This window comes from Arvicola amphibius, chromosome 15 (genome assembly GCF_903992535.2).
Source record: "Arvicola amphibius chromosome 15, mArvAmp1.2, whole genome shotgun sequence".
Classification (NCBI taxonomy): domain Eukaryota; kingdom Metazoa; phylum Chordata; class Mammalia; order Rodentia; family Cricetidae; genus Arvicola; species Arvicola amphibius.
The window spans coordinates 51,842,763-51,855,745 of NC_052061.1; the positions used below are offsets into that span (position 1 = coordinate 51,842,763).

A 12,983-nucleotide genomic window follows, 5' to 3' on the forward strand; every position below is an offset into this window, starting at 1 on the left:
AAAGCTCTTCCGCCACGGAGAAGACCCCAAGAGACAAACCTCATCCGGCAAGGCCAGACACACAAGAATGGCCTTCTGTGGACACTCTGGGAGTGCAAGGTCAGAAGTGGCAGTCACTTGGGAAGTCTTCCTGAAGAAGCAGGCATTGGACCAAAGGTGAGCAGAGGCAGAAGTATTTGTTCCAGGCAGAGATGTCCCCAAAGGAAAGGAGACCATGGGCGTGTGTGACCCTTTTGAAGACAGAAAGACTTTGCAAGGAGACAGAAGGTCCCATAGCTAAGCCGGGCGGTGGTGGCGCACGCCTTTAATCCCAGCACTCGGGAGGCAGAGGCAGGCAGATCTCTGTGAGTTCGAGGCCAGCCTGGTCTACAAGAGCTAGTTCCAGGACAGGCTCTAAAGAAAAGCTGCAGAGAAACCCTGTCTCGAAAAACCAAAAAAAACAAAAAAAAAAAAAAAAAAAAAGAAGGTCCCATAGCTAAGGGCAGCAGAGCAGGTTTCCTGAGGATTTCTCATTACCCTTAGTGTTAGTTACCCACCTCCCCCTCTGCCCCGCCCTCCACTCTACTGCCCAGTTAGCTACCCGTGTTCTGCCAACCGTGTCCTTGTCACCTTCACGCCACGCCACCCATGTTCTACTGTCCCCTCTCCCTTAAGGTCTTTCTTCCAGAAACTGCTAACAGTCCCCTTTTAATTTGCTGCCTTCTATATGCACCCCAAGTTAAGTGCACCCCAACTTAAACACACACACACGCATACACACACTTGCACACACACACTCGCACACACACTTGCGCACACACTTGCGCACACACACACTTGCACACACACTCACACACACACTTGCACACACACTTGCGCACACACACTTGCACACACGCACACACACACACACACACGTACAGTTTAAAGACAGGACCCACGTGTAAAAGAGAGCAGATGGCGTTTGTCTCTTTGATCTTGTCTGCCTCGTGGCCTCATTTCGTACACTGTACACTGCTTTTCCAGTCCCATCCGTTCACCTCTGAAAGTCGTTGTTTTGCTTTGCTTCACAGCTGTATAAAATCCCACTGTGCATGTGAACCCCGCTTCCACGATCCATTAGTCAGGCCATGGCGTCCCCACTGAGTCCATCTCCTGGCTACTGTGAGTAGAGACGCAGTGAGCACTGATGAGTACATCTCTCTCCAGTAGGGGACAGGGACTCATTCATTTTTTTAAATACAGTGAATATCGCCTTTTTTTCCTGGGACAGAAATCCTTTTTTTCCACCTTTGAGATCTGATTTATGGTGCACTGACATTGCAAGCGAGAACTCGGCAAACATTTGCAGGTGTGCACCCACTGCTCCGGTGGAGAGATAAAGCACTGCCTTCTCCCCCAGGCATTTTCAGTTATGATGTAATGCCGCTGCTGCTCATTTTGTAGCCCCCGGGGCGTTTCCAGATTCACGTCTATGTCTTGTCAAGTGTCTCCTTTCCTTACTGACTTGTTAATATTTACTTTAATCATGCCAGTGGGTGTGGGCTGTGTCTTTGTGTGGTTTATGCTGACCGGCTTCTACTGTCCCCACTGGCCTTGTGTGAAGCACTGGATGATTTGACTTCTGATACTGAATCATAGTAATGGTTTATCTGCCCTGGATTCTACATTAAATCAAACTTTTCCCCCAGGGATGATGGCCTATGTCTAGAATTTCAGCACTGAAGAGGTAGAGGCAGAAGATCTCACGTTCAAGGCCAGTCTGGGCTATATAGCAAAGGTTAAATTTGTTCTACCAAGCACTTAACAGCAGACATTGTGTACGCCCTCTGCAGCTCCGCCTCCTTCCTATTCCTCTAACACACCTCCTGCTTTCTAGTTTGCATTTCTTGCTTCCCAGTGTAATAATCTGAGCTGTTTCCAGACATGTCACACGTTCCGCATCACGGTATGACTAGTTTTCTCTTACACTGTTGATTTTTCTCTCTAAGAAAATTACAAGGGAAAGAGAATACATGCTCTCACCTTGGCCAACACAAACAACATTTTTTTTTTGCAGTACTCGATTTCTCTCTGTGGGTCCCAGCACCAGGCGACAATGCTCTTCATAGAGGATCTCATGCAGATTTCCATCGATAACCAGATCTCTCAACTACATTGGCCCAAAGATCTCTTTCAAAAATGTTCTCTGGACAGATGGGACGGTTCAGTGGGTAGAGGTCCTCGTGGCCAAGCCTGATGACCCAAGTTGAATCCCCAGAACCCGTGGGGTGGAAGAATAGAACCAGGTCTCCCAAAGTCCCCCGTCCTCCACATGTGTGTATGGTGCACCCATCTCAAATCTCAGACTCCTCTCTCCAGTGCGGCTGTAATCGTTCCGCTGTCTCCTGTCCTTGAGGGTCACAACTCTGGGTGCTGATGGCCACTGCCTGAGAACAGGCTGAATGTTAAGGAATGAACAAAGACCAGGATAGAAAACAGAACTGATGAGCCCAAGAGACATCTCCTCCCTAAAGTTGGTTCTCTTGAGTGTTTGCCAGAGCTATGGCAATGAGTGACCAATGAGCAACTAAGGAGAAGAGACTTTGTCTATGAAAACTGTTCTCTCTCTCTCTCTCTCTCTCTCTCTCTCCTCTCTCTCTCTCTCTCTCTCTCTCTCTCTCGTGTGTGTGTGTGTGTGTGTGTGTGTGTGTAGGACAAGCAGGACAAGGACAACCTCAGGTGTCCTTGTGTTTTGAGGCAGGGTCTCTCACTGGGCTGGAATCCATCGAGTAGGCTAGGTTGGCTGGTCAGTGACTGCCTGTCTCCACCCCTCCAGAACTGGGGCTACAAGCATGTACCACCCATCTAAAAGAAAACTTCTAATGATGCTCTTCAAACCCCAACCCAGATGTATCTTGTTCTGGTTGTCTATTAGAGTGTATCAAGTTAACACAAGACTTGGTGACTTAAAACAAGAACCTCTCAGGCAGAGTCCGGGTGGAAGATTTATCTGGTCCAGGGGACACATGCAGAGAATAAGTCTCCTGGGTCTGGATGGCTGGGGATAAACCACATTCCTTTTCTTCTGTCTCTCTGAAATGCTCAGGAAGTTGTACTTAAGCAGATTGCCACCTAGAACACCTACAGGTCGCTTTCCTACCATGGCTCAAGTCTCCCCAACTAGAGGAATATTCTGGGGTCAAGGTCAGCAGCTGCAGTTTGTATGACCCACCCTTAAAAGTCACCTAGTGTCTTCTCTAACAAACACCGCCAGTTGGAATTGTCTCAAGTCACCTAGTCTCATGCACAGGAGACTCAACTCTGTCTTTTACTAAGAGGACTGTCAGACTCTGCAAACATGGTTCAAAGCTCCATGTCACGTGCTTTCCTCAGTTCTCTTCATGAACCTGTGCTAGCAAAGCTGAGCAGCAAGCTCTAGGGACCCTACAGTTTCTGTCCCCTCAGTGCTCGGTTACAAGGGCTTGCTCTTATGATTTTAGACTTTTTATGTGGGTCATGAATGCCTGACCTCACTTCTGGGGATCCAAGGGCTTCCCCAGCTAGGCTGTCTTTCCTGCTCTCATCCTCCTACTCAGGAGATTTTAGAATGTCCCTGATTCTTGACTTCATGTGCTTATAATGACATGAGCACATATTCATTATGTGGGTGTGGTGGTTTGAATAAGAATGGCCTTCATAGGCTCATAGGGAGTGTCACTATTAGGTGTGGCCTTATTGGAAGGGGTGTGGCTTGGTGGGAGGAAGTGTGTCACTGGGGTGGGCTTTGAGATTTCAAATGCTCAAGCCAGGCCCAGTGTCTGTTTGTCTTCCCGCTGCTTGCTGATCCAGATGTAGAACTCTCGGCTCCTTCTCCAGTACCACATCTGTCTGCCTGCCACCATGCTCCCATCGTGATGATAATGGACTGAACTTCCTCAGTTGTAAGCCAACCCCACTTAAATGGTCTCCTTTATAAGAGTTGTTGTCTTCTTCACAGCAATAGAAACCCTAACAAAGACAGTAGGTATGGCCCAGCAGTGGTGGCACAGGCCTTTAATCCCAGCACTCAGGAGGCAGAGGTAGGCAAATCTCTGCGAGTCTGAGGCCAGCCTGGTCTACAGAGCAAGTTCCAGTACAGGCTCCAAAGCTACAGAGAAATCCTGTCTCAATAACAAGAAAACAAACAAACAAACAACAACAACAACAAAAAGACAGTAGGCATGATATGACTTAAATGGACCAGATACAGTTATGGTGAATCTTATGTATATGGTTGTCTTTCTGTAAGAAGTGGCACAGAGTCAAGTCACACACGCACACCCTTCTGGGACTCTTGAAGCACATAGCCACATGCATGCCTTTGCAGAAATGTAGTACTGATTTTTCACAACACAGCCGCTGTCCACCGTCGGTACTACAGTGTTCGGTACTCCAGTCCACGTTTTTGTTTCTGCCCCCTGGCCATGAAGTGCCTGAAACTGGGGGTATTGTTTAAGCTAAAATCCAGAGGCTGTGTTTTAAAGTATTGGACCTCTCCTTCTCTGTCAGTTGCTTTCTGTTCCAGGTGGAGGCTGAGGGTCGGAAGACGTTTCAAGTTGCTTTTTAGGGTGAGGTTCCTGTATTTTCAATAGTCTGGGTAGCAAATGTCTCAGCTGTCCAGCCAACAAGACAGAGAAAGTTTCTATCTGTACCCTTGGTATTTGGCGACAGATAAATAGGAGGAATGCCTGGGGGGGAAATGTACTAGGATAGGGGCTGGGTGGACAAGCACTGTTGCTCAGAAGTGGCACACACACACACACACACACACACACACACACACAGAGAGAGAGAGAGAGAGAGAGAGAGAGAGAGAGAGAGAGAGAGAGAGAGAGAGAGAGAGAGAGAGAGAGAGAGAGATCTCAGTCCTACTGACTGCACTGGGGAAGGGAAGAGGGAGCCAGGCAGCCTCGGGGTGGCCTGGCCAGAGTCTGGCGCCAACAAACCTGCACTTTCCGGTTTAGGAAGCCAGGTAGGGGGCGCGGGCAGCTAACAGCTCCCGCCAAGTGGGTGCGCGCTCTCTGCCAGCTCTGCTACCTGAGCCGGCAACCACGTCACTGCCACATCATCTGGCCTCTTCTCTTTGCAGGGATCCGGGAAAGGGAGCGGCGGCGGAGGCGCGGGGCGCGGGCGCCGGGAAGATGCTGCAGTCCCTGGCCGGCAGCTCGTGCGTGCGCCTGGTGGAGCGGCACCGCTCGGCCTGGTGTTTCGGCTTCCTGGTGCTGGGCTACCTGCTCTACCTGGTGTTCGGCGCCGTGGTCTTCTCGTCCGTGGAGCTGCCTTACGAGGACCTGCTGCGCCAGGAGCTGCGCAAGCTGAAGCGGCGCTTCCTGGAGGAACACGAGTGTCTGTCGGAGCCGCAGCTGGAGCAGTTCCTGGGCCGCGTGCTGGAGGCCAGCAATTATGGAGTGTCGGTGCTCAGCAATGCCTCTGGCAACTGGAACTGGGACTTCACCTCCGCGCTCTTCTTCGCCAGCACCGTGCTCTCCACCACAGGTAGGGGCCCTGCTGCTACCTTGCCCTGTCCCTGGCGACCCCAGGCCTCCCCTGGGCGCATCCTGCGGTGGCCCGCAGTGGCAGCCCAGGGTGACCTCGGAGCACTACGTGGGTGCTGCAGCTGTAACTCTTCGGGAGTAGTCCCTAACACCCTGGACCTAGCTGCTACAGGGGCCTCATTAGCTGCTCCACACTTGTGGGGACCCTGAGCTGCTGGGCGGGTGGGACCCTGACATTCTGTCCTAGAAACTGAGCAGCAAGGTTAGGGGCTGACTGAGAGCATTCAAGGGGTGTTCGACCTCCTGCTGACTCCATCCCAGAGACCCCAGGCTGAGGAATCTAGGAATGACACTTGGATAGGTCACCTTCGTGACTGTGACACCAACTTCCCGACTGTAGACCTATTTCAGCTTCTTTGAATCTGTTTGGGGGACAGTGGTGACATCACTCTGCTTTTTCTCAGGTGACCTCTGAGCAGACAGGCCTATGGGATTTCCCAGTCGGAGGAAAGGTGGGTGTGGGGAAGGGAGTTTCACTTGGCCTAGACCCCACACTGTGGGGCTTCCTGAATTAGCAGGTACTTCAACTTCAGATGAGTTTGGCTCCCTGTCTACTCCACCTTCTGCAGGAGGCTTAGAAATCCAGCTGAACATACATGCCCCGGGGCGCACCAGTTAGACTAGACAAAGAAAGGCCAGGTTTTGTCAGTGGTGGCTGACCATGCATGCAGGTTAGCAGGCTCTGGAGGACTTAAATAGGCGCATGGACGCTAGAGGGACTCTCAAAGGGCCTCAGTACTGTCCCTTCTTCTTATGCATGAGAGCCAATCTTTGAAATGGTCCCATTTGGCAGGCACAAGGTCACACAGTGCCCAGGGACACTCTGGAATCTGGGCCTCCAGAGTTCTTGCCAGGAACAGTGTGTTATGCCCCTTGCCCCACCTTTCCCAGTGACTCAACATCACCTGGGCTACTCCAGCCCTTCCGCCACGCTGCCCTGCCTCTCTGACTGGCCCTTTACAGCCTCCTCTGGGCTACGGCCAGTAAATTATTTTATTAATTACCCAATAATGAGTGAACACACTCTCCAGCCAGATCAGGTAAATTTATTGTTCAGAAATCTGGGGTGAGTTACTGAACTTGCTTCTAACACGAGGAGAGTTCTAGACTGTATTGTGGTATTTTAAACTGTGTTAAACAGATGCCCAAACAAGACAAACCTGTTGGCTCACCTTCCAGAGAAAGTCTGCCCCTCCCCTGCTGCCCACAGTCCAAGTTTTATGGCAACATATCCCAGTTCTTCAGGTCAGTCAGTCAGGTCTCTGTGGGTCCTGTTGGTGCCAGAGTGTAAATCCCTCCTTCTCCACAGACACGGCTACTTACAGAAAGTTCACAGCTGGTTCACAACGTCGGGTGAGCAGTTTGAAAATGAAGACTGCTCTTCCAGGGGCTGGGGGGCTGGGGGACAGGGTGAGAGCAAGAAATGCCACAAGGAAACAAATGTATGTTTTTTCCTGGGTGGAGTTTTCATGTAGAATCATGGTATTCGGTGTCCTCTGAATTGTGTGACAAGAGCTAGTTCAGACCCTATTTCTTCTGGGAAATATATTTGTCTATTTGTGTGCAATGTAGCCCCTATAATTAGGAAGCATTACAGTTCCTGGACTAGTTGGGGTGGGATAGGGGGCTCGGCTATTGACATTCGGATTGAATTGTTGTTCCTGAGAAAGAAAGTCTGAACTCTGGTGGTGGAACAAGGGTTCATTTAGGAAACGAGAGCAAGGGGCACTTAGGGATAAGCCAGACGAAAGAGGAAAAGAGGAGACTCGATTTGTGAAACCAGCTGATTGGTGAGACCTTCTGAACAAAGTATTGTGAGGTGGAACCCTCCTCTCTCGGGTTTGAGCTGATGCCATCGTAGGACACATTTGATACCCTCATGGTTTCCAGAAGGGCTTTGTGGCAGAAATGCAGACAGCGCTAAGATTAAGGCTGATAGGTTTCATTGCTGAGAAACTGTTTCATGCGAGAGAAGCAGGACCTCAGCTGCCCCGGAGTTACCCCTCTCTCAGGCAGGAACGAGTCACGTGCTTCTAGCAGTAGACTTCTGTCTGGGATAATGATAGGGCTCACAAAGGCATCTGTCTGCTGGGCTTGGTCTAGTCTCGGCACTGGGGACACTGAGGCAGGTGGATGGCTGTGATTTCGAGGCAAGTTGAGGTTAGGTAGCGAGTGAGACCTTGTCTCCGAGTGAATCCGAGCATCAGTGAAACCCACCAAGATGCCCTTGCTGGCTGCCGTCATTGTAGCACAGGCTAATAAAGGCTTTTATCCGTGCCTGCTGTCCCCCACAGCGCCAGCTTGCATGGATGGGAGGAAATGGGTGAAGTCTTCCTGGTCCGTTTAGAAGAAGCCTCAGGACAGCCCAACTCCTCGCTGGTCTTCAGCCATACTCTGAACGTGCCTATTTTCTGAAGCTAAGCAGGGTAGAGCCTGCTTAGTACTTGGATGGGAGGCTTCAGTAAGCACAGGACACCATGTTATCTATCCTTAAACCATTGAATGCCTGGCAGAGGAGGCATGACGGTTGCTTCTCCTCACTGCAAGGCTCTTGGCTGAAACACTAGACATGGAGAGGCATGAACACTTATTTCCACTTGAGCGGCATGGCGGCCTCTAGCAGTGCATATGGGCATTTCTACCTTCTGTCAACAGAGCGGACTCTCCCAGAATGAGGGTCTCTTCGGAGGAGGCCTCTGAAGTGAAGGGAACAGAGCAGTGGCCTTCCCACCTCTACCCTCGCCACGAATGTGGAGCAGCAGCCCTGAATGTTACCAACCTCGGTTCAGTTGAGGCTTCAGAACAGCGTCTTGAAGCCATGTGAGAGCAGAGGAAAGGGTGCACCAGGGTCAGGCTTCTCTGAGGAAAGACAGGCATATAAGAGAAAGAGATCACAGTATCCAAGCACCTTCTGTGCTGCAGCCCTATGCACTTTCTATATTGCAGCTCCATGCACCTTCCTTGTTTTGCTTGGTTGCACTTCTGGGTCTTAAACCCTTGGTGGGCCTCACATGTGCTAAGGAAGCACTTAGCCATATCCCTGGGTCTTGTCATACATTTATTTTTGAGATGGAATCTCTCTAGGCTGCCTCGGCTCTCTCTGTAGCCCAGGCAGGCAGACCTCACACTTGAAATCGACTCGTCTCAACCTCTTGGGTAGCTGGGGTAGAAAGCTGCACCACCAGACTTAGCTGCCTTTCGTCCTTAGGATCGTTGTATGCTGCCTGTGGTCTACAGGTTTGCTCTCTCTCACTCCTGCAGGCCTTGCCACAGCTTGATGATGGATGTCTCTCTCATAAATGCAGTATTTGGGTTCAGATAGCATATACGCTGTCTCTACCTTTTGTTTCTTCAGCAATGTGTGGCCCACATGGCAGAGTCTGTTCTGCCGTCTGCAGATGGGGGTCTTTTCCTGCTTGTGAAGAGATGCTTTAAAACTCACCCACAGTCAGGAAAGTCAGATGCAGTAGCTCATGCTTATAGTTCCTAGTACTAGAGAAGCTGAGGCAGAAGGATTGCTGAGAGTTCACAGTCTACCTGGACTTTAGAGTAAGACTCTGTCACACACACACACACACACACACACACACACACAAATAGTAAAAATAAAAAAGTGCTCAAGAAAGAACTGTTTGGAGTGTTTTTTGACCTGGGCTTTGACTTAGCCGAGGGAGCAGCACCTGAGCACTGGCAGCTTTTAAAAAGGGGATGGGAACAGGTGCTAAGAGGGTGCTGTTTGATCCTTAGTTTTAAATCTGTTGTCAAGAGGGGAAATGTGTCGTTACCCTCAGCCAGTGTGCAGGGGGGCGGGTCTGAGATAGTCATGGAACGTTAGCACCCAGTATGTAGCTACAGTACAGCCTTACAAGGCCCGAAGCACGGCCTTCATGTTTTCAAACAATTAGGGAAAATAGTAAAAGTAAAATCTTCCCAACACAATAAAAATTGACAACAATCCTTTTTCATGGTGTGTAAGAAGCCTATTGACCTCAGTCATACCTGTCATTTCTGTGTTCCTTATGGCTGTTGTCTGGAGATGTTGAATGGTTGTCATGGAAGCCATAGGGCCACACACCCTAAAACAGCAGTTTTCTAAGTCTTTACAGAGTTTCAGACACCTGTCAGGGATGTTCTGGAAGGAGAGCCGGGAGTCTGTGAGCTTTGTGAGTCCACCCTTTGCTTTTGTTCCCTTGCTGTAACACAACCAGAGCAAGGCTCCTCCTATCTCTCGGGCCTCTTGAGCTGGTCCCCAGCCAGCCTGTCAGGAAACTAGTAGTTACTATAGGATGTCACAAAGTCTGTGACACAGCCCCATTCTTTCTGAAGGGCAACAAAGCCGTGCTTCAGCCTGGGTTGTTTATCAAAAATGAGCACAGACCATTGTGGGGACATGCTGGTCGTCCCAACACTTCAGAAATAGAGGATCAGAACCGCAAGGTTAGCCTAAGTTACGTGAGATCCAGTCTCAAAACAAAGGATCCAATCAAAGGACAGCATTTACTCCATCTAGAGTAGGAACGAAAGCAAAAAGTCCGTATCAGCCAGCATGGAGCTGTAATCCGCAGAGGCAGCCTGTAAGCTTTGGCTTCAGATCCAGTTGGTTTGTTTCTTTCTTTAAGATTTATTTTAAATTATGTACAGAGGAGTGTAAAGTGTCATCAGAGACCGCAAGAAGGTGCTAGATTCTCCGGAGCAGGCGTTCTAGGCACTTATGTGACTCCTCTGCTTGGGGACTGAACTTGGGTCCTCTGCAAGAACAGTACGGGCTCTTAACTGCGGAGTTGTCTTGCCAGCCTGGGTCTCCGTTTTCATCCATTGAATCATGTGGGTTTTGTGAGCCCATGCGGACTAAAGTGGGAGGGTTCAGCTGCAGGAAAACACAAGAGAAGGGCAGTGGAAAGACAGACAGACCGCAACCCCCAAAACTGAAGTGAGCTTCTAAAGACCACCCGGCGTAGAGACCCATCCTTTCCTACCACCGACTCACAGCACAGAGGCACGAACTAAAAATCGCTGGCTGACGCCCCTGCTTCGCTTGCAGCTTTAAGTGACCAGGTGTCGAGCTCAATCTCTCTTAACTGCTGGATGCAGGTTTTTGCAGGCCCAACTCTGTCTCCCACAAGCTTCAAGTCCTAACCTGGAAACCTCCAGCAGGGCCTGGGTTTGGAGACAAGGTACTGGAAGGAAGGATAAGTTAAAAATGATGACCCAGTCAGAAAGTGGCTGTGCTCCAGCCAGAGGAAGCCTAGAAAAAACTAGACTGCTAACACCTTGGTGTTTGACTATTCAGCCTCCAGGTCTGTGAGGAAGTAGAAAGTAAACTTCTGCTTTAGCTAGAGCACCAGTCTGTGTTCTTGTGCAATGATAGCTTAGCAATGAGGCTGGGGTCTTTTTTTTTTTATTTAAAGAGGCAATAGGGAAGTGGGGACAAGGTCAGATATAGGAGCAGAAGTAACAGAAGGTTCCAGAGTGTGGGAATCACACTGGTAAATCCTGGCATTGTGAAAGGGGAAGCAGAGAAAAGAAAACATAAACAGATTTCTAGGTCTTCGCTCTTGTAAGCTCTATGCACAGTATTCAAACGGACACTATTCTTGCAGAGCCAAATATAGATACCGATGCCCTGGAGCCTAAAAGCATGCCGTAGTGTGCTCCTGTTTAAGGGCAGTGTGCGGTTGGGGGTGGGGGTCTTGCTGTGTGAGCGTGAGAACCTGGACTCAGTCTTCCAGCCCTCAGATCGAAAGCCCACACCGGCACCCCCAGCTCTGCAGGAGGCAGAGACAGAAGGATCTCTGGTATTTGCTGTTTGTCAGCCCAGCCTCAGGTTCAGTAAGAGACCTGTCTCCGGACAGAGAAGGACACCCAACACCCTCCTCTGGCCTCTGTGACCCATGGGCATGCACTTGCACACAGGCTCACACATGCACACATGCACTCACACGAATATTTAATAAATTCTGTGAGAGCTTCTGTCCAGCATAGGTAGAGGAGAGCAAAGATTTATGCTTAAATATGTAAACCCACCGCAATCGTACTGCATGAGGTCTTCAGGATCTCAAAGGGGTTTTTACTGTTCATCTTGAAACTTGCTGTTTCTGCGCCTATTTATAGAACTTGGAACATTCTGTCATAAGCAAGTGGCCACAGCTTTCAAGAAACCGGTCTTTGCTTTTAATAACAGAACTCAGAGTCATGTCTGGAATGCTTTAATTTGCAAACTGAGTCTTGCTACATTGACGAGGTCAGCTGGCTCCTGCTGGACCTTAGCCTTGCTTTTCAGTTCTGCTTTGCTGTCGACTGCTGGATCCGGGGCCATTTGTGATTCCTGGCTATCTGTTTTACTTAGGCTTCAAATCAAACGCCTGCCTCAGAAGGCTCCTTGGATGGGTAATAATGTCAGTACCACATCTGGGGTCACCTAGGAGACAGTTCCCTGGGCACATCTGTAAGGGGTTTCTAGACTGGGTTCATTGAGCTGAGAAGACACATCCTAAATATGTGTGTGACTCCGTCCCATGGGCTGGAATCCCAGGCTGAATGAGAAGCAGACGGTGAGCTGGGCCCCAGCCTTCATCTCTCTGCTTCCGGACCATGGATGAACTGTGAGCAGCTGCCTCACACTCTTCCCACCATGGTGGATGGCACCCTCATGCTGAGCGCTAATAGACTGTTTCTGAAGGTGCTTTTGCAGGAATTCTGTCAGGGAATGAGAAGAGTGATGGACACAGCTCTGCGGATTCAGCCATTAGTCCAGCTGGTGAATTCAATGTAGAGGACGGCAAACTCACAGAAGGCCCCTCAGACTTTCTCTGAATGTAGCTAGGGGGTCACATTTGAGATGTGGATCAGGTGGCAGAGTGCTTGCCTAGCATGCTCAAAGTCCTGGGTTCAATCCCCAGCACTACACAAACCCTACAAGTGTGCAGGCATATGCCTATGATTCCAGCACTCGGGAGGCAGAGGCAGGAGGTATTTGGTGAGTCTGAGGCCGGCCTGGGCTACCTAAGGTGCTGCCTCAGAAGAAAAGTGTGAAGTTGTTCTGTGGAGACAAGGCTGGAGGCTCCAATTGTGATGTGTCTTCTGTGTTCATGCTTTCATGACCTCTGCGTTTTCCTCTTGTCTGCTGGAGTCCCTTGAAGTTTCCTCTGGCTCTGGTTAGGTCTGTAGTGCAGCTGAAAGCAGTTATAAGTTTCTGAGCATGGCACACAGGACTCAGTCCTCTTACTGGTGGGTTCTGAGCATGGCACACAAGACTCAGGTCCTCTTACTGGTGGGTTCTGAGCATGGCACACCGGACTCAGCTCCTCTGAGCAGTGGGTTCTGAGCATGACACACAGGACTCAGCTCCTCTGAGCAGTGGGTTCTGCATGCATGATGGCACACAGGACTCAGCTCCTCTTACTGGTGGGTTCTGAGCACGGCACACAG

The 12,983-nt window shown here is 50.0% G+C and overlaps 1 protein-coding gene across 2 annotated transcripts in view; it reads left to right on the forward strand.

Annotated features, from left to right (window-relative positions):
- The first annotated feature begins 4,890 nt into the window (after positions 1 to 4,890).
- Positions 4,891 to 12,983, forward strand: part of Kcnk1 (potassium two pore domain channel subfamily K member 1) — a 31,912-nt gene continuing 23,819 nt past the window's right edge. The window contains exons 1-2 of one of the 2 annotated variants that reach the window (XM_038312886.1): positions 4,891 to 4,972; positions 5,090 to 5,496. In XM_038312886.1, coding sequence (XP_038168814.1) covers positions 5,142 to 5,496 — 355 coding nt within the window. In that variant the 5' untranslated portion in view covers positions 4,891 to 4,972; positions 5,090 to 5,141. Of the gene's footprint in view, positions 4,973 to 5,059; positions 5,497 to 12,983 lie in introns of those variants that run through there. The other variant, XM_038312887.1, reaches the window with a different exon arrangement.